The 21,212-nt window shown below is 48.5% G+C and overlaps 1 protein-coding gene across 1 annotated transcript in view; it reads right to left on the bottom strand.

Moving 5' to 3' along the window:
* SLC6A5 (solute carrier family 6 member 5) overlaps positions 1-21,212 on the bottom strand; it is a 55,395-nt gene that overhangs the window by 5,142 nt on the left and 29,041 nt on the right. Inside the window, exons 9-14 of the mRNA XM_049713508.1 lie at positions 20,395-20,498; positions 16,841-16,965; positions 11,214-11,326; positions 10,344-10,475; positions 9,273-9,372; positions 2,537-2,637 (exon numbers count right to left, since the gene is read on the bottom strand). Coding sequence (XP_049569465.1) covers positions 2,537-2,637; positions 9,273-9,372; positions 10,344-10,475; positions 11,214-11,326; positions 16,841-16,965; positions 20,395-20,498 — 675 coding nt within the window. The remainder of the gene's footprint in view (positions 1-2,536; positions 2,638-9,272; positions 9,373-10,343; positions 10,476-11,213; positions 11,327-16,840; positions 16,966-20,394; positions 20,499-21,212) is intronic.

A 21,212-nucleotide genomic window follows, 5' to 3' on the forward strand; every position in this document is an offset into this window, starting at 1 on the left:
ATACATCTGCTTATGTGTGTGCATAATTCAGTAACATGATCGCCTATGTGTACAATAATGGCACGCAGAATATTTATAGCTCTATAATTCCATGAAGGCACATATAAAAATGATCAATTTCATTTCAGGGTTTTTGAAGTCATTTAAACCCATAATCTCAGCTCATTCTAGCCTACTACAAGATAGCCATGTTACAGAAGGGCAAGTGGCAAAAAAAAGAAGGGTTAGCCTTGGTCCTTTGATACCCATTTCCTATGACACAAATATCACATCAAATTTATCTGTGCCAACTTGGTCTTGCCATCAATTTCCCTCTGCCAAGTCAGGTTTGACAAAAACCCTGCCCTCAGATGAACCTGGCCAGGAGAAAGGATAATTTAGCCACCGAGCCAGGGACCTCTCCACAGGTTTCTGAGGTGAGTTTTATAATGGAAATCGAGTAAAGCACAGCACAGTTGAGGAACTTTCTCAGAAAAACACAGCAAGGCCCTAGAATCCCTTTCCCCTGACATTCTGCTCCTAAAGAAGATTAGGATTATTTTAATCCAGAATTGGCCAAACTCCACTTGGAGATGAAAGCAACTAGGCTTTTAGAAATGTATTAGAAATGTATTTAGAAATGTGTTATCTTGAAGCCTAGGTAGCCTTGGGTTCCATTCTTATTCTGCCCCCTGCAAGCTGTGTGGCCTTGGGCAAGCTCCTTAGCCTCTCCAAGCCTCAGCACAGGCAACTGTAAAATGGGGGAAGAATCACCCACCAATCAGAGTGGTTGGCAGCTTGAGAGACATACTTACTAAAGCAGCTACCACAAGTCATCCTGCTGATTATTATTACGTGGTCTGCATCTGCAGAATATAATAAGATTCTCTAAAGCTTAATCTCTTCCAAGACAGGAGGGAAAGGTCGGTAGAATCTGGAACAGATTCTAACTTTGATTCCACCCAAGAATAAATTGTGTATAGTAGTAACTGAGGGACGTGGCAAAGCTCAGCAGAGATAGGGAACAGCGGGGAGGGGGGTCTCCCGTCTTCCTCCCAGGAGATGGGTAATTCTCCATCCTTCACACACACTTCAGTCCTAGATTCATGAAACTGAAAAGTCTACCTTAGCCCTTTTCAACTCTCATGCCCCAAATCTGGTGGGACTTTTCAGACAAATTACAGCCTCTGAAATTTGAGTACAGATGTGGGCTTCTGTATGATGTCTTCCTGTCAATGCAGAGGGAGGTAAACGCTGAATGGTTTTTCTGTCTAAACTTCTGTCTTTTCAGAAAGAAATTGAGATGTTTTGATTAAAACTCACCCTGTGACAGTTTGGGTTTTTTTTTTTTTAGGAAAATATATGTTTTCTCTACAATTTTACTGTCTTGTTTTCCTTTAAAGAAGCTGGTACAGTGTAGTAAAAGGGTCTTAATCTGGTTTCTAGTGCCACCTGCTGGGCCCAGGAGGGGCTACAGCCAGCTTCCTGCAGCCTTTGCCCAGATGACACACCTTCAAGCCAGGGAGGAAGAGAGGGAAAGGCAAGGTCTCTGTCAATTACTGTGCTTGGAGAGTAGATGGAGGCAAAGCCAGGAGCTGGGGCACAATAAAGGCGGTGACAGGATATGCCTGCAAGTCCCTATGCAGATTTACTGACACATGAAGGGCTCTGATCTTTAAGAAGATGAATGTCAGATGATCTCAAAATGTCATCATCACACTTGAGGATGATAAGATAGTCCCCAAAAGCAATAAAAATGAACAATAAAAGTCTAACTTCTGCTATACATATTCGTTGTAGAGTAGCTGTGTTGAGCAGCGTTTAGGATTAAGTGTTCTGGAGCCAGACTGCCTGGGTTTGAACCCAGGCTGTTGCTAATTATAGTTGTACAATCCTAGGCAAGTCACATAACCTCTGGGTGTCAGTTTCCCCATCCGTAAAATGGAGATGATTATAATACCAACCCCTCAGAGCGGCTGTGAGGGAGAGATGAGGTAATACATATAAATCAGCAGCCCCCCAAATTTTTGGCACCAGGAACCAGTTTCATGGAGAGCAATTTTTCCACAGATGGGGGTGATGGTTCAGGCAGTAACACGGGCGATGGGGAGCCACGGGGAGAGGCAGCTGAAGCTTCGCGCACTCACCCACCGCTCACCTCCTGCTGTGCGGCCCGGTTCCTCACAGGCCACAGACCGCTGCCGGTCCTTGGCCCAGGGGTTGGGAACCCCTAATATAAAGCACTGTGCACAGAGCGTGGACCCCAGTTAGCACATGGGAAATGTGATCACATGAGGCAGACAGATATAATGGGAAATGTTCCCTAGGGATGCTCCAAACTGTGCGTGCGTCCTAGCTCTGCACCCGGTCAGTCAAGCACCTTTAGGCAAGGTGCTTCACCTCTTCAAATCTGCATTTCCTCAGCTGAAAGACATGAGTAACACTCATCCTACCAGCTCCGCAGGCTCCTCTGTATGCAGGCACAGGTCTTGTTCAACATAAAGCATCACATATGCTCGCAAGGTGCTACCCATGCAATAAAGCACACGGTCCTTACAGTTAAAATGGTTGGAGTAACAAACGCCCAGCAGACTTTCCAGAAAACGTTGGGCTGGAATCCAATCATCATCTCGATATCTTCACAGAACCTCTGCAAGCCTGCAAAGAGACCAACGGAGATCAAGCATGAGATGCCACGGCAGGGGACGGCGCGAGAGCCCCTCACTCGAGTGCCGTTGGCTGGGACGGCCCCATCCTGGTGTCAACGTGACCCCTATTTATGCAGGAAACCATCAGACAAATGACTCGCTGCCGGGAAGATTAAGGCAAATGGGACACTTAAATAGATAGTAAACACCCTCTGCAGTGAAGTTCAAAGTGAGATGTCATCCCACCATGACATCTAAAAACCTCCATCCCGGCCTGCCCCGGGAGTCTCCACACTGCCACAGCCTGGCATGGTCACCCGTGCGGCTGCTTTTGGAGGTAGGCTCATGGGCTCAGCAACCAACTCTGACAAAGCCAATTAAGACTGTGATCAATAAGCACAGTGTGTTAGGAAAGCCTTGGGATTTTGAGGGAGACTCGCTGTATGTGGCTTTTTACCCCTCACCATCACAAGGACACTCTCCCATGAGTCAGTTTAACTCTGCTCTATGTAAGATGCTACAGGCAGGCAAGAACCAAAGTGAATGCCACGTGGCCATCACCCACTTTGTTGGAACTCAGAGGACTGCGGTCTTCTTGGTCGCTGATCAACATAACTACGTAAAGTAAAAAGCAGACAAGAGAGTTATTCTCAGGACCCCACGTAACCGGCATCCACTCTCTGAAAGGAAAAGCGACAGAGGATGTTTGAGGAGGGAACGGTTTCCTGTATTGTTTCCTGAGCTCATCAGAAGCACGGCTTTCTCAGAACTGCGGGATCGCTATGCTGAAGGCACTTGAAAGGGCCCCAAGTTCAAGCCCTTTCATAGTCGGCGGTTCTGACTGGTGGCCCCAAATCACGGGCCACCACAGGCAAGAACTGCACACTTTGAGCAGCTGACCTGACCATCTTTGGGTTGGTTGGTTTGTCTCCTTTCATGTCATCAAACACCTTCAAGCGAGTGGCCTCTGGACAGTAGACCCTCTGGGCATAAGTGAGGGGTGAGAACAAAAACAGAGACAAAGGTCAAAGATGAGGCCCTCAGAAGCACACATGAGATCCTGAAAGCAGGCCTCAGTTCTTAAAAGATTCTAAAAATGGGGCTTCCCTGGTGGCGCAGTGGTTGAGAGTCTGCCTGCCGATGCAGGGGACGCGGGTTCGTGCCCCGGTCCGGGAGGATCCCACATGCCGCGGAGCGGCTGGGTCCGTGAGCCATGGCCACTGAGCCTGCGCGTCCGGAGCCTGTGCTCCACAACGGGAGAGGCCACAACAGTGAGAGGCCCACGTACCGCAAAAAAAAAATTCTAAAAATGTCTATTATCAGTATCAATCCTGTTACCAGGCTATTAAATCATCCCCAGGAGATGACGGTGCACAGCTCACCTGGGGAAATCGATTTGACAGGGTTCAAGGTTAGACAGAGGAAGACATACAGATAGCCTCCTACGGGAGGAGGGGGTGGCAGTAGAAGTGCTCAAGCTCCCCCAGAGGGGACCAAGAGCTGGACCCAGAGCTGTAGGAAGGGGTGGATGACAGGGGCCCAGTTGCAGCAAGAGGCAGTTTGATGCTGAAGAGCAGTGCTGGGACTGAAGGGGAGACGGCTTGGTTTCCAGAGTCAGCTCCAGCCCTGGAGGTCAGCTCTCCCCGTGGGCCTCCGCGAGGGCTCTGGACGACAGGCCTCTGCCTTCAACAGGCTCCAGGTCCCTTGACTGCTCTGCTTGTTCCACAAATGTGGCCCCCCAGCTGGGAGCCGCCAGGCAAGCCTCCTGCCCCTTGCTCATTCCTGAGCCAGGCTCTCCCGTCCCTCCATCCTCTGGCTGCTCCAGTCCCCACCCAGCACAGCCCGCCCACGCCCTGACTCACGCCCCCACCTGAGTCCCTTACAGCTTCAGTGTCTACCTTCCCCTCCCGCCTTCGTTCATACGGCTTCCTCTGCCTGCTCTATCCTGCCTGCTGGTCCAGATCCCTCTTCAAAGCTAACTCTTTTTATTTTTTTTTATTGCAGTACAGCTGCTTTACATTGTTGTGTCAGCTTCTGCTGTACAGCAAAGTGAATCAGCTAAACATATACATACACCCCTCGTTTTTGGATTTCCTTCCCATTTAGAAGGCTAACTCTTGACAGAGGACTTGATCTTGGGGCCTGGAGCATGTGCATGGAGACTTGCCTGCAGCATGACCCTGAACCTGGAGGGGTAAGAGAGCTCTAAAAGGGATCAGAGCAACTGTTTCTCACTGAATTAGCAGAAAAATAGCAGAAAAAAAAAAAAAAAGTGGTGAACTCATAGCAACTGTTCTAGATTCAAACCAACAGATCTGGTGCCCAGAAATGTGCCCACCACAACCTCCGTATAACCAGCCAATCCTGAACTGCAAGTCAAGGACCTCTTTCAACCAACCGATCACTTTCACCCATGCAACTTTGTGGCTTTTGTCTTTATGAACCATACCCTTGCCCTTGGTCTGAGTATGATCTTCCAGGGGCTGCTCTCCCCACTGTGTGGCCAGGGCCAGCCTCCTAGCCTGTGAGCCAAGCACTCATACAGGGCCTGGTGCTCAGAAGGGCGCCACCCCTGGATTAATCTTAATCTCTCCTGTCGCCATCTTGAAACTCTTGACAATTTTTTAACACAGGGCTCCACATTTTCATTTTGCACTAGGTCCCACAAATGAGGTCTCCAGTCCTGTGTGTATATCAAATATTATTCTCTTACAGTTAATGTAATGTTCTGCCTGCATCTCTTGGAGCCAAAACCCTATGTGTGGGCTCAGAATTTCCCTGCCTTGGTTAGCAATAAACTCAACACTAAATTACGTCTTTATCTACTTTTATATTCTTTTATCTCCAAAACTCCACCTTCTCAAAGTTTTTCTGGCTACCCTGGCCCTCCTTTATCTCTGGGCAGCAAAAGCGCACAGCTGGGATGCACAGCTTAGTACTGGCCTTCTTCTCAATATACGAAGTAGATTCGCTCTTCCTGGCAGCTAGTTGGAAATATCCGTGAATGTAGAAAACTACCTCTGCCCTCCCCACATGCAGGGCATACAGTGAACACTTAATAAATACCTGTTGAGGACTTCCCTGGTGGCGCAGTGGTTAAGAATCTGCCTGCCAATGCAGGGGACACGGGTTCAAGCCCTGGTCTGGGAAGTTCCCACATGCCACAGAGCAGCTAAGCCCATGCACCACAACTACTGAAGCCTGCGCGCCTAGAGCCCGTGCTCCCCAGCAAAAGAAGTCACCGCAATGAGAAGCCCGCGCACCACAACAAAGAGTAGCCCCCCACTCGCCGCAAGTAGGGAAAGCCTGCGCGCAGCAATGAAGAACCAACGCAGCCAAAAATTAATTAATTAATTTAAAAAGATAACATTTAAACACAGGCATTTACCTATGTGAGTTATGAATGGACTGAAACCTCTTGTTCCTAATGTTTTCTGAACCCCAGCAAATGGAGCTGGGGGAACTTACACCCTGAATGAGAGGTGGACAGTGACATTTCAGCCAGGAACATATGTGAAGATGGAGCTCAGGGAGGGGGACCAGAGAGGAATAAAATTAAGCTTGAATTTGTGGGGTTCCGGAGAGATCATGTGTTTTGTTTTGTTATTTTGTTTTCTTTTATACTAAAAACAAAAACAAAAACACTTTGAGGTGTTCAGCCTGCAGGATGGACAGCCAGAACTGGAGAATGACATATTCCATCCTGTAAAAGTCATTGCCTGTGTGACTCCAACATCCCTCACAAGGATGTGGAGAAAGACAGAGTGGGGTAGGACGTGAAACAAGTAACTGATCAACACGGAAGAAAACAGATCAAGACAATTGAGCATACAGTGATTTGGGGGAAATGCACAGTGTGGGGCCAAGCAGAGAAGCAGGCAGCAGGGCTTTGTGGTGGCAGGTCAGTCCTATGGTCCCCGCAGCCAGAAAGTCCCTGTATTGGCTCCCAGGAAAATGCAAATCACTTCTTCAAAGCGACTCTGTTAGGTAACAGCCTGTTAAAGGGATTGTTCCTACACCAAACTCAGGGAGTTCCACTTTTCTAGCTACCTCAAACCCAAATATTGGCCTTTGAAGAGTGTTGCCTTGAGAACCTGAATCAGATATTATGATCAAAAGATAAAACTTGAAAATTGTACCTACTGTATTTTAAATGTTTGAATGGCAACCTCTAGAATCTAGAGATCCTTAGAACTAAGAAGAAAACACAAATGTCTGCAATCCAGCTACTTATTTTTCAAATTCAGCAGCCAGGATGGGGGGAATCAAATCAGTCGGGTTCATTTTCACTCTTCACAGGTTCATGTCCAACTTCCTTAAACTAACCTTGCATTTGTTTGGGACCTCATCACCTCAGTAAAGAATCCAGTGTCCTCTGGAGCGTACATTATATATTTGTGCAGGTTTTTGCTTTCACCTCTAACAATTATGTTAGCTTATTTCAAATATTTCTTCTAAGAGCCCCTTCTTACAATTCCATCCAGGTCCAAATCAGAGGTTCACACCCACAACCGACACAGCACAAGTTCACCTTAAGCTCAGCACAGAGTCCACCTGGACCTGGAAGCTGGCCCAGCACCAGCCCTCTAGAGGCCAGGTGATTTCCTGGGTGGTCTCCCAGGAAGATTAGCAGAGCCCAGGGACGGAAGCACTCAGGACTTATTTTTTCCTTCAGAACCAAAAAATCTACACCAGTTTTATATGGAGGCTGGGGGCAGCTACTTAAGTTCTAAAAATAGAGACGTTAAAAGGTTTCTGTTTTGTTTTTTTTTTCCTTATTTTTATTTTTTATTTATTTATTTTTTTTGCGGTACGCGGGCCTCTCACTGCTGTGGCCTCTCCCGTTGCGGAGCACAGGCTCCGGACGCGCAGGCTCAGTGGCCATGGCTCACGGGCCCAGCCGTTCCGCGGCATGTGGGATCTTCCTGGACCGGGGCACGAACCCGTGTCCCCTGATCGGCAGGCAGACTCTCAACCACTGCGCCACCAGGGAAGCCCAAAGTTTCTGTTTTAATGATGCTTGTAAACCACACTGAACAGCCCTGTTCTATCGGAAAGAATTGTGCAAATGTGTCTTTTGAGGATACAGACCGCAGAGGAGGTCAATGATATGGCCACCTGCACTTGGGCCAGTGCTGCAACGAAGAGCTTTCCTGACTTTGCCAACAGACTATCTGGTGACTTTAGCTTTTATATGGACCCATGAGGGCTTAAGTTTCCAAAGGAGGGCCCCAGAGGCCTCTCCATGGCAAAGCCTTTGGTATCTGGGCAGAAAGTTAGGATTGTGGTAGATTGGCTGGGTTTCTGCCACTCTCTGCTCAGGTAGGAAGCTCTTTGTAGCCTCACCCTAAATGCAGGTCCTCAATCACAGTGTCACTGCAGGCTCCAGGCTGTCTCATCAGCCCAAAGTGTTGGCAGTTTGGCCTCTGATCCCATGACGACAGCTGGCATGCCTGCCCACTTCTCTGGCCAGAAACTAAACTCTCCCTGCAGTGGGGATGTAATCTCCAGCTGAGACAAAGTTCCCTTCTGCCAACACCTAACGATGACTACAGTATCTTCCTCTTCCTAGGGCACCTAACGTTTACATGAGAGGTTTCCTTTTTATATTTTCATTCCCCATCACCCTCCATTTTAATGCGTTTTTCAGGCAAGCAAGAAGCTGCTGAACCCTGATGGACAGGAGGCTAACAGTTACATTAAAAGCAAGATGCTCATACCAAGGACATCCTGCTTCCAAGTGATACCCTGCCTTCCTTTTTACCATCTCTTTTTGGTTTTCAAGTACCGATGGATCATCTGAGTTGGCATTTCTCACCTTCCTGGTATTTGCTAAGGAGGCCTTACCTATATTAGGGATGATTCTGAGACTTCGAGGCACAGGGAAGTCAGCAGTGCCTTGAACCCAATAGGACTTGCTTGTGCCGACTGGCGGGGCACACAAGGAGCCCAGGAGATCACCCGGTGAGACCCCTCCCCCGCACCACAGACACCTCCACTGAAGGGCAAAGATAGCATCCGCTGACTTACCATTCCTGTTCTTCTAGATAATGGCCCTGCTGATTATGGAATGCAGGTTGCTATGGTGATATTAAGAAGGGCTAATCTGTAAGGGAACAGGCAGTTTCTTCCTAGGAAAATCTGGGGTTGAGATCTTGTATCACAGGCTCCCATGATGCTAACAAAATCTCCTAAGGATCTGCGAGGCCTGTGTTCTCTTTTCTCACTAAAGTATCCGGGCATCGGCCATGAAGCTTCTCCTCACCTCAAGCTACAGGAAGACTGCAACTACCAAGACCTCAAAATACAAAAGAAGCCTTCCCCCGCCACCCAACCTGGCCATTGTCCTCAGGCGTTAACGACGGTTCGCTTGCCAGACCACACCCAGAGGCATGTCCTGGTCCTAGTAGTTTCTGGTACAAAGACTACTGAGTTTCACCATCAGCCGTCTTTTGTTCCTCTATTAAATCTAGACCCCAGAGGTCCTGAGGCAAGTTGGAAATAAAGGTGCGGCTCTCTTATGTTTCCCAAATAGCTGTAAGGAAGCCCTTTCATTGTCTTACTTAATATGGGAGACCTGCTTGCTGGATGCTTGGCAACAGACACTAAGTTCTGCCTCAGCATGAGGCACAGTGGTTCCCTTACCGTACACGTAGGAGATCCCCACGAGCTCAAAAATGGCAATGATGACGAGGGCGTAGGAGGCAGCATACGTGTCCACGAGCTGAAACATGTAAATTCCACCCTGGTAGGGGAGAGAAACAACCGACATCAATAGGCCTGGATCTAGGCTCTCTCCCACTTATAGCAGTCAATCCTTCCATCCTGAGCTGGGTCAGGTGCAAACAGGAGTCAAAAGATCTCCCCTCCCCTTGACATCAGTAACCTAACGCTGGCCAGGTATGTAAGCTGGGGGCCTTGCCATGTTAGCAAAGCAGTCCCTGGAAAGACTCCGAGCTAATCAATAGAACAAGCCCAGAAACGTGATCTAACATCTTACTCTTAAAGGGCAAAGGTCAGCATCTGAAGATGTATATGTGAAAGTAGCCAGATTGCTTCATGTTTGCTTTAAGAAATAGATGACCATTTCTATCCATATACCTGCATGTGACTGACCTTCATATGACCTTTAGGTGTCTCTGGGCATTCCTCAAGCAACCCCCTGCATTTTCAGCTCACTCTTTAAGTCTCTCTACAATAGATGAGGCTTAGAGACTATCTCCTTTCAATCTATCATTTTACAGATGCAGAAACCAAGGCCCAAAGTAGTGACTCGCTCAAGGTCACAGGGACAGCAATATATATATATATATATATATATATATATATATATATCAGGTAAGCTAATACTCAACTTACCAGACACTCAGGGCTAGAAGGAACTCAAATGGCTATAAGTCTTGTATATTACAGGTAATCAATTTCTCTAGTCAGTATTTTCATGTATTCCATTTTCTTAAAGTAGGACACACCTGTCTCGTTGGCTCAAGAAGGCTACATCTCAATTACGAAGATGCTAGAAGTATCATTAGTAGCCAAGGTGACATATTTCCCTCTGTGGTCAGAATCCCTAATGAACTGATTCCATCTACGTGGAAATGGCAATGATTTGGCTGTTGTTATAAGGTCCGGGAGCTAAGAGTAAAAGGCTGGAGAGCCATCAGGCGCCCCTGCAACCTGCCCCCATCCCAAGCCTGTGCCCAGCAGGCAGCTTACCTGAGTGATCATGGGGAAGCCCATGATGAAGAAACAAACACAGCAGCCCAGAGTAAAGACCGGCTTGTGTGTGCGCAGGTACTTGGGAAACTCGTCCGAGATGGAGGTCACTATGGTCTCGATGGTGGCAAACTGGAATGATGCCAGCAAAGCGACACTTGAGACACACCGCCCAACCCCAAAGGCTCCAAAAAGCCCTTTGTGTTTCCCACCAGGCCAAGTGGTATTTGTATGAGGTTTGGGTTTTAGGGTTGCATTCCCTCGATGGGCCTGAAAGACTTTGCTGGGGTCCAACCCACAAGGCCAGTGAGGGGAATCCAAGCAGGATGTAGGCCTTAGAGCAGTGTTTCCAGCCCCCAGAGGCTGCACTCATACCCATCCATCAGGACACTTTAAGCTTCACTTTGTATTCATGAGATGTAAATTCCTCTCCTCCCGTTTAAATCGCATTTGATCTTCTGCTTGAGGAAAAACCCTCTTTGCACCCAACTACTAAACCCTGAGTGCCTGTCACCATGATCTGTAGTAGTCTCAGCCCCAGAGCAATTCCCCTAAAATTGACCTCATATTATTTTCCCTTATTCAGCCCCAAAGGACTTGCTTTGGCAAAATGACACCAAAAGCAGGAAGTACACAGGCTCAAACTTGCATGGAGAACAGAGAGGGAGAGAGTACGGCTCCTCCGCCCATCCCCTGAGTCACCCACAAATGCAAGGTTATCCTGAGCCCTGGACAGGTACCTCACCACCCCTACATCACTCAGGGATGGGCGTTTAAGGACCACTAAGCTCAACCCCATTGCAGGCTGGATGCAGGACCCAGGACAGGAGTCTTCAGAAGAAGCAGGGATCGAAGCGGGGAGGGGCTCACCATAGTGTCAAGTCCAAGAGTGAGGAGCATTAGGAAAAAGATGATGGCCCAGAACGGAGAGAGGGGCAGCCTGGTCAAGGCCTCTGGGTAAACCACAAATGCAATGCCTGGCCCTGGAAGGAACAAGACACATGACTGCAAACAGGTCCAGCTCAAGGCCCCCTCCTCCTGGAAGCCCACAGGGTCCTCTCTCCATGGAAGCCTCGAGTTGTTAGTTATCACTTGCAGCTCCTGCTATTTGCTATGTTTTTAACTCCTCTCTATCCATTTCCCCAATTAGACCTCAAGCTCCCGGGAGGGAAAGACCAGGGGAATTAGGTCCACACCTCAGGGAACTCAGAGGAGATGCTCAAAAAGAGTGCCAAAGCAGAGACTCGGGGCCAACTCGACTCTAAGGCCAGGCTGTATCCCATGCAAATAACATGAAAACCTCCATCTTTGTATTCATAAGTTGGGGGAGAATGTAATAATTACCCTCTAGAACAGTGGGTAATTTTGCCCTCCTAGGCACACATGGCAAGGTCTGGAGACATTTTTGATTCTCGTAACTGGGATGTTATGGGGGATGATTACTGGTGTGTAGTGTGTAAAGGCCAGGGATGCTGCTAAACATCCTTCCATGCATGGCACAGTCCCCACAACAAAGAATTATCCTACCCAAACGTCAAGAGTGCTGAGGTTGAGAAACCCTGCCGTAAGGGTTAAACATGCCCAGAATGACATCGTTTCCCCATTTTGTTACCCTTGTTCCTAGTCACTCCTCCAGGAGAAGCCATGTACATAAAACATGAATCAGTCCAACGCTTTTAGGAACTTGCCCTATAAAGGCTTGGTAAAGAGGGGGATTCATCAGTCCACAGGTAATTAAGTGGGGAAGAGGGAAGCATGATAGAAGGGTTAAGAGAGTTTGGTCTCTAATAGTTAGACAGACCTGGGTCCAAATTCAGACTCCATGACTTGCCAGCTGTGCAACCCTAGAGAAGTTATTTAATTTCTGTAAGCCTCAATCTTGCCCATCTGTAAAATGGGGATAACAATAGTTCCTCACAGGGCGGTTATGAGGGACAAATGAGGAAACGCAGGTAAAGCACTGAGACCAGTGCCTTGCACATCATCAGCACTCACAGAATATTAGCTTTTCTTAGGGGTGGACAATGAACTTGGAAATTAGCAGCTCTGATTCCGGTTTTCCCAAGAATATCGTGTGTGGTCTTGGTGGAGGGTGTCTGACCTGCAGTTTTCTCTGCTAACAGAAAGCCCCACCAGCCATTCCTGTCTTCCTCACAGCCTCCCTGGGAAGATGGCTAAAGACCTGGCCGTTGTGAATTCCCCTGTAGGTAGAAACCTAGATGATAAGGGGCAGAGACCAGGGAACGTCGGGGTAATCCACGGCCAGCGCACATCTGGAAGCCAGAAATCGTAGCTCCTGGAGTTTTTATAACTCAAGCATAATGACACTTTTTTAAACTGGAATTCATCAGGTTGTTAGCTCCCAGTGTTGCCTAGGGCCTTGGGTATTTAAAACATAAAGCCTGGAATGCCTAAGATACCCCTGCTCGATGCATTTATTGAACAGACAGTAGAGACAGCCTCTGAAGTCTCCCTGAGTGAACCATGAAAGAAAAATCTGTATTAAGCTACAGTTCAAAATAGGTCTCAAATGCAATGCACCGAAGAAGCCAGTTCAGTGCCCTGAACACCGAGGAAGCCAGTTCAGTTTAGGCCCATAAAGTGGACAAGAAGGTCTTCAAATGGCCACTGCCGGAGGACCTCGGCTCATTGCTTTAACAGGATTCTGGCCGTTTGGGCTTTACTGCTTTCTCAGGGAGGGGAATGATTTCAAAATATTCGGCCTGTTTCCATTTCAGCGGCCTCCCTAAAGTATGCAGGGTAAAGGCATCATCTTCAGCAAACTCTGTTTATCCAAGATGGCTAGAGAGTGGATTTTTTAAATATGTTTTTAGAACATTTTGTAGAGTTCAGAAAGATGGACTGTCCGAGCCACAGAAGAGTTTTCCCCGGGCTAGGCCCTCGTGTCTGATGGAGGCTGAGTCCTGCCTCTTTCCTCTCCCTCTGGTAGGCAGCAAGACCCAGTGGGTGGACCGCAGGCTTCTCTCCCCCATGGACCAGAAAACTGGCTCTGCCTCTTACTAGCTGCAGGATCGTAGGTAAGACTCTGGACAAACGTCAGTTTCCTTATCTGTACAATGGAGATAATAATAGCACCTACACTCAGGGAATTTCTGTGAGCATTAAGCGTGCTGATACAAGTAAAGGGCTCAGAACCATGCCTGGCCATGGCGAGAACTCAGTAAGCATAGACCATTATTACTCTTCCCATGAGAGGGGATCAAAGGGGTTCTGCATGCCAGCATCTTGGGTGGGGCCCCCAGAGACCTACAGTGACAGCCTCCTTGGTCCTAGAGAGCCACTGAAGACAGAACCAGGGGCTCCGGTCAATGGACCCATCACGACCCGCAGCACACGGGGAGTGGTTACTCTTCTGAGAAACCCACTACATGTGGATGCATTCTCGGAGGACGCAACACCGGAACCCTTTCCTGTGCCTTTGGAAGGACTGGCATCCAGGTGACAGACAGATGGTGGGACGGTCAGTCCAGTTTGAGAGCGTTCATCTTCATCAGCAGGGTCTCTGAACTATGAGGGGGTGAGGGAGCCAGGGCAGAACTTCCTAGTGGCCTGGTTACCTGAGAGTTACCACCTAGACCTGGGACTCTATATGCAATACGCACCTCTGTGTTCCTTCGCTATGGTCCAACCCAGTCTTGCCACTAGCGGGTGAGCATCTTGGTAGGGCTCTGAGTTGGATTCTGACCGTGAGTCAGTGCTCCCCAGGCAGCAGTTGGCTGGGAGATGACTCTAAAAGGCTGACTCCCCAGCAAGCTCCTTCTCTGGAGTAGATGCCTGAGAAGACCACGCCCCCTTCCCTGTGCCCATCATAAAAGCAGAGGACAGCTTGGTCTCATCACCAACCCCACCCTCAAGCCCCCAGAAGCTCTGATACGGCCTAGATTTGGGGTAATGACTTTGAGCCTCCCTTACAAGGGGGCTGTAAACGAAATGGACTAGTGTTAGGTCATTAAAGAGAACCTGCTTTTGACTGAATACCAAAGCACAGTTACTAATGTTGGGTCAGCAAAAATGAACTGAATGTCCACGTGCCAATGTCGCCCAGCTAGGAGAGCTTGGGGCTGGTACCTGATGCAGGCCTGACCCCGATCTCTGTATTCTGCAGAGCCTCCATTACAACGGGGGAAATCAGACAAGCCTGCTAATCACAGGTAAGAATGTATGCGAATTCAGATGAGCAGGTTTAGCTGCCCACGGGTCTGGGAGAAGACCTCCCGGGCCACTGCCCCTCCCCTGTGGGAGATGAGACCCACTGTCCCTGTGCTGTTGACAATGAGAAACTACCAAGTACAGCTGGCCCTTGAACAACAGAGTTTTGAACTGCACGAGTCCACCCAGACACAGACGTTTTTCAATCATAAATACTACAGTACAACACAATCTGCAGTTGGTCGAATCCAAGGATGCGGAGGAATTGCAGATTCAGAGAAACTGTATCTACGAAGGGCTGACTCTAAATTATAACACGGATTTTTCACTGCGTGGAGGGTCGGCACCCCTAAACCCTTGCATTGTTCAAGGGTCAACTGTATGAACGCAACACGTTAGAACCTGTGAGAAGTACTCCTCTCTCCCTGTTAAAATCAGAGGAAATGAAAAAATTCTGGAAAGGGGAAGTTTCAGAGGGAAACACAGGCCATTTGTCTGATGCTTTTTATATAAATGAAAACCAAAATTTAATTTGGGTTTTAGCAACTTGTGCCCCCAAATCCCTTTCCTGGGGCAGGAAACGCTCAGAAGAGTTAACGAATGGGGCCCACATCTTAAGAATCACTCTCTCTGGCCACTCGGCCACTGGTTCACAAGGAGCTCAGTAATGTCACAAAAATAACAGAACACCTCAGATCTGCTGGCAGGTGGAGCAGGGCCTACCTGCTCCAGCTACGCTGCTGGAGGGAAATGAGGACAGCGCGGGTGGTACAGGCACTCCCAAAACAAAGCCTCCGCCACTCTCTCCCTCCCCCTCACCACCTCCCTGCTCCCAAGAAGGTTTACATTTTTCAACCAGGGAAGGGCATTTGCTCAGCTCTGGGACCTCTAATTTAGTGCACTGCTGCAGAACCAAAATCCCTGGGGGTTCAGCACCCTCTGCAGGGAGAGGTAGCTCCCCCCCACCAACAAGCTGGCTCTTTAACCCTTGGAGGCCTGCAGTGCACCATCAGCGCCGCTGAAGCAGTAATTAATTATCCTTAGGGAGCCAGAAGACAGCCAGCAGCCCACCAAGAAGATGACACTGCTAGGGCCTAGTTCTTTCTCGTGCTGGCGTCTGAGCCACTACCTGAGACTTGCAGTGAGCTCCTTGAAGAAAGATAACTGCACAGAGAAGTCACTGACAGGTCCACACTCTGGATCGTCCGGGCCCACAGCCCTGTCCCCACAGCCCCTGGCACAGTCCCTACACCAAGGTAGCCCATAAATGCCTGATTAGAGAATGCCCGTCATGATAGACGACGCCACGATGAAATCCCTCCATCACTGAGGCCTGCTCAGCACCAAACCCTCTGTAGATTAAAGCTGGGTGGAAGTAAAAAGTCAACTAAAAGTATTACACACTCTCTGCAAGATTCTGTGCTAGAGATATGGATTAAATGAGATAAAAAAGGAGTGCTAGAGGCTTCCCTGGTGGCGCAGTGGTTGAGAGTCCGCCTGCCGATGCAGGGGACGCGGGTTCGTGCCCAAGTTCGGGAAGATCCCACATGCCGCGGAGCGGCTGGGCCCGTGAGTCATGGCCGCTGAGCCTGCGGGTCCGGAGCCTGTGCTCCACAACGGGAGAGGCCACAGCAGTGAGACGCCCGCGTACCGCAAAAAAAAAAAAAAAAAAAAGGAGAGCTCTCTGTACACTCCAGAGGGACCACACAAACGTTAGCGTTCATAGAGGGATCACTTGGGCAGAAGGTAAACATGTATTCCACATCCCTCCCACCACCACCGTCCAACCTTTCCACCCACTGGGGAAACGATTTGCAGGGTCTGCATTGCGAACTAAGCAGAAGACCCTGAGAACACATCTGACCTGACAACAAGGAAAGTGCTTCATCAGGAAAAGGCTGCGCTCGCTAAGCGTTAGTGTTTGGTGCCTACAGAGCCCGCGGCAAGGAAAGCCACCCGGAAGCAGGTTGTGCCTACATCCGCTGCAGGAGCCATAGTTTGCCTAGAGAATCCTCTCCCCGCGCCCAACAGGTAGAGACCTTACTTCTGCTGGAGCTGAGTTAACAGAGGACAGGAAAACGAAGGAAAGGAGAGGGAAACAGGAAAGGGGCTTTTATAGCCACACCTCTGGGGAAGGACCGGCCAGATCTAACCCTGCATGAGCTTCAGACTCCAGCTGTTCTGGGTCTCTCCGCAAAGGGGGGCCTAGGCTTTCCCCCTCTCCAGCCTGTTCCAGAAGGCCAACTTCCTAGCATAGCATGAATGAGGAGCTCAGGGTGTGAACCTGGAACCTGCCCTACGACAGCAGGGTGACCAGCGCACTGTACCTTGGTCTGCCACGTTCTCGATGTTAACCTTGCGTTCATTGGCCATGAAGCCGATGACGGAGAAGATGACGAAGCCGGCGAAGATGCTCGTGGCACTGTTGGTGCAGGTAACAATGAGGGTGTCCCTGGGAGGAAGAGACAAGTTTGCCAATAGGCGTGCTTTGTGAGGAGGAAGGGATAGGGGAGGGACACATGATGTGTGCTCGCGTGTTTGTGTGCCCACGTCCACATGCCCATTCCTAAATAGGTACTCACTGTAGGCTGGTCTTGTTCTCTCTTACTCACAAGGAAAGGAACCACCAGTCCTGACCGCAGGCTCTCTTGGGCCAAGTGGATAAGCACCAAAAGACTCAAAAAGCTCTCCCTCCCCTAACAGCCCTGCTCCAGGGCCTCTGGGACAGAGCTCTGGCTCCACCTGCCCGAGAACTGGATCTCCCCTCCTGGCAGTGGCAGAGGTAAGTCTGTCCATCAGAGCAGAAATTGAGGGGATGAGGCCTTTTGCAGAGTCCGGGACAGGAACGACGTATGACAGAAGAGAAGGCGGTGGGACCAACAAATGCCACCAAGCATGAGAACAGCCTGGGGTTGGGGTACAGGGGCCTAGAAGGGCAAGGGAGGCGGGGAGAGGAGAGACCAGCACCTCGGTGCCGGCGCCCTCTGCTGGCCAAATGGCTGCCGTTCCCGGCCTGCCCTGTCCATCCCAGACCCAAGAGAGGGGTCACAGCTAGATGGAGCCGTGAGGCCAAATTCTCTTACATGTTAGAGTCATGACCTTGACCAAGTCACTTCCTCTCCACTCTGACTTTATTTTTTTACGCATATCCACTCTTTTTTTTTATTCTTTTCCCATATAGGTCATTACAGAGTATTGAGAAGAGTTCCCTGTGCTATACAGTAGGTCCTTATTAGTCATCTAGTTTATATATAGTAGCGTGTATATGTCAATCCCAATCTCCCTATCTATCCTTCCCCCTCTTACCCCCTGGTAACCATAAGTTTGTTTCCTACATCTGTAACTCTACAAAAATTTCTGTTTTGTAAATAAGTTCATTTGTACCCTTTTCTTAGATTCCACATATAAACGATATCATATGATATTTGTCTTTCTCTGTCTGATTTACTTCACTCAGTATGACAGTCTCTAGGTCCATCCATGTGGCTACAAATGGCATTATTTTGTTCTTTTTTATGGCTGAGTAATATTCCATTGTATATATGTACCACATCTCCTTTATCCATTCCTCTGTTGATGGACATTTAGGTTGCTTCCGTGTCCTGGCTATTGTAAACAGTGCCGCAATAAACAGTGCATGTATCTTTTCAAATTATGGTTTTCATCAGATATATGTCCAGTAGTGGGATTGCTGGGTCATATGGTAGTTCTATTTTTAGTTTTTTAAGGAAGCTCCACACTGTTCTCCATAGTGGCTGTATCAATTTACATTCCCACCAACAGTGCAGGAGGCTTCCCTTCTCTCCACTCTGACTTTAAATGGTGGCAATGACTCCACCTCCCTCACAGGTTGTTGTGAGGACAGAACCAGATGAGGCCTGCACCGCATAGAGCCTGGCACAGAGCAAGTGCTCAGGATACAGTCCACCTTGTCCAGGACCTTAGTTTACTGATGGGGAAACTGAGGCCCAGGGGAAGGTAATGGGCTCATAATGGTAGGTTCTGAGTTGAACCCAGACTTCCTGCCCATTAGCCACACCACACAGCCTCATTTCTAACAAAGCACAGAGCAATGCTTCCCCCTTGGACGATGCCCAGACTGAGTCTCGCAGGTCGTAAGTTAATAAGCAACTATGACCAAAGAAGTTCAGACACCTTAGTCTGGCATTCTAGCTGTTACGGGCTGAATTGTGTGCCCCAAAAATGTAAATGTTGAAGTCCCAACCCCCAGTTCCTCAGAATGTGACTGCATTTGAAAATAGGGTCTTTAAACAGGTGAGTAAGTTAAGAGGAAATCGTGAGAGTGGGCGCTAATCCAATACGATTGATGTCCTTATAAGAAGAGGAGATCAGGGCGCACAGCGGGAAGACCATGTAGAGACACAGGGAGAAGACGGCCAGCTACAAGCCATGCAGAGAGGGCTCAGAAGAAACGAGCCCTGTCGATACATTGATCTTGGACTTCTAGCCTCCGGAACTGCGAGAAAATTAATCTCTGTTGTTCAGGTCACTCACTCTGTGCTATTTGTTACGGCAGCCCCAGGAGACTAGCACAAAGGCTCTCTCCAGTCTGGCCTCAGCCAATTCTCAGGCCCTATTTCCTTCTTGCGCGGTGAGCACACACCTGCTCCAGTCCCATCAACCTGCTCCCTCCCACGTCTCCATCACACCCATCCACACTCATCCCCACCTGAAAACATTCCCTTCCTCCCCTAACACCTTTTGAAATTTGGCCCAGCATAGATGTCCCTTGTGTGAGGCCATCCCAGCCAGGCTAGGCCATAGTTTAACTATAATCTCTTCCTTTTGGTTCACGAAATATCTCATGCATGATTAAAAATAATAAGAATGGCTACTGCTGTCTACTGAGCACCTACGATGTGCAAAATATTGCTGTGGGAATTTTGCATACATCATCTCTTACCCTTCAACAAAATATTATAATCTGCATTTTACAGATGAGAAAACAGAGATTCAGAGAAGTGAAGTATCTTACCCATGTCTTGGAGTTTTAGAAAATGGTGAAGTCATAATACAAATACAAGTATCTCTGACTCCAAGGTTCTTTCTTTTTTTTTTTAATCAGTCCCTCAGTATTTTCTTACTGTTTGTCACAGATGGATTTAACTTTCAGATGTCACCTCCTCCAGAAGCTGTCCAGGCTCTCTCACATCTTTGGGGTTCCAGAGTCCCCTAATATCACACTATCCAAATGTCACCCTGCACCAGAGTCACCTGAGGATCCTGTCTCGATATGTAGATTCCTGGGCCCACCCGACCTCCCAGATGTTCTGTTTCCTAAATCTGGGAGGGGACTCAAAGTTTGCATAACTTTGGGTTTAACTGACAGATAAAACTGTAATACATTTTAACATATTTAAAGTGTACAACGTGATGATTTGATATACATATGCATTGAAACAGGAGTCCCACCATTGAGTTAATTAACACATCCATCACCAAGGTATTCTTTCCACTGTACCGTGCTGCCTTTCTTACAGGGCTCTCTAGAAAGGTGTTTGTCGAGTGACTGAATGACCACACTTCATCAGCGACTACCATACAACTGTATCCATGGACTAGATAGCTCACAAATGACTATTCCAGGACACAACCAGCTGCATGGCACCTCCAGAGAAACTCAATTCTATCCCATGCGTCAGAATCAGGGTGCAAGTTGGGGTCCAAGCCAGGCCACCAGAAGCCAGCAGCTAGGCCTTAGCAGGCGATTTCCCCTACACCAGAGCTAACTGTCTGGCTCTGCCTTGGGTGAAGCGTGAGGATATGGCCTCAGGTGTCTGATGACACAGCCCATGATTCTGTCCCCAGGCCCTAGTCCCATTCACCCGCTACCTCTGGGGCTTGAAGTGCCTCCACGTACCTGTAGCAGTTGTTGTGGAATTTGTTGTAAGAAGAAAGAGTGATCAGGCCTCCCCATGCGGCAGATAAAGAGAAGAAAATCTGAGTGGCAGCGTCTTTCCACACCTGAGAGGCAAAAGAGGGGAAGATTTAAGGTCACTGAAGGAGGCTGGCCCAGGGGAGGGGAGTCTCCCAAAGCCACACCATCTCCCCAGGGGAAAAGGCAGTCAGGACAAGATGACTTTGGCACCAACATAAACGAGAAACATACGTCATTTGCACTGGAAGCCAAAAGGGCAGTAAATGACCTGGGAGACTCTAACTTCATTCTAATCAAAGGAGAGGAACTCAATAAGCAATGCACACATTTCATGCTTGCAAGCCCTACAATGTGAAACTATACAGAAGGGGAGAGCCCCTTCTTTAGCTGGAAGCACACTCAAAAAAACAATTTGGAACAGCAAAAATATTCATGGGTACAAAATGAAAACCTTTTAAAATTGACATTCCTCCCCAAAAATAAAAAACAAAATTGACATTCCTAAAGATGAGGACAATTTACTAAAAATCTGAACTTCTGTAGCCCCTCATCAAAGTAAAGCAAGCTCTGTGCCACAGCTGAGTGGATGTTACAGTGCCTCCTCATTCTCGAACTTGGCTGACAACACCTCTTGGTCATCTTGGCGATTTCTTTTCTTTCTTTTTTTTTTTTTTTTGAGGTACACGGGCCTTTCAGCGCCGCGGCCTCTCCCGTGGGATCTTCCCGGACCGGGGCACGAACCCACGTCCCCTGCATCGGCAGGCAGACTCTCAACCACTGAGCCGCCAGGGGAGCCCATT

This window comes from Orcinus orca, chromosome 8 (assembly GCF_937001465.1).
Source record: "Orcinus orca chromosome 8, mOrcOrc1.1, whole genome shotgun sequence".
Classification (NCBI taxonomy): domain Eukaryota; kingdom Metazoa; phylum Chordata; class Mammalia; order Artiodactyla; family Delphinidae; genus Orcinus; species Orcinus orca.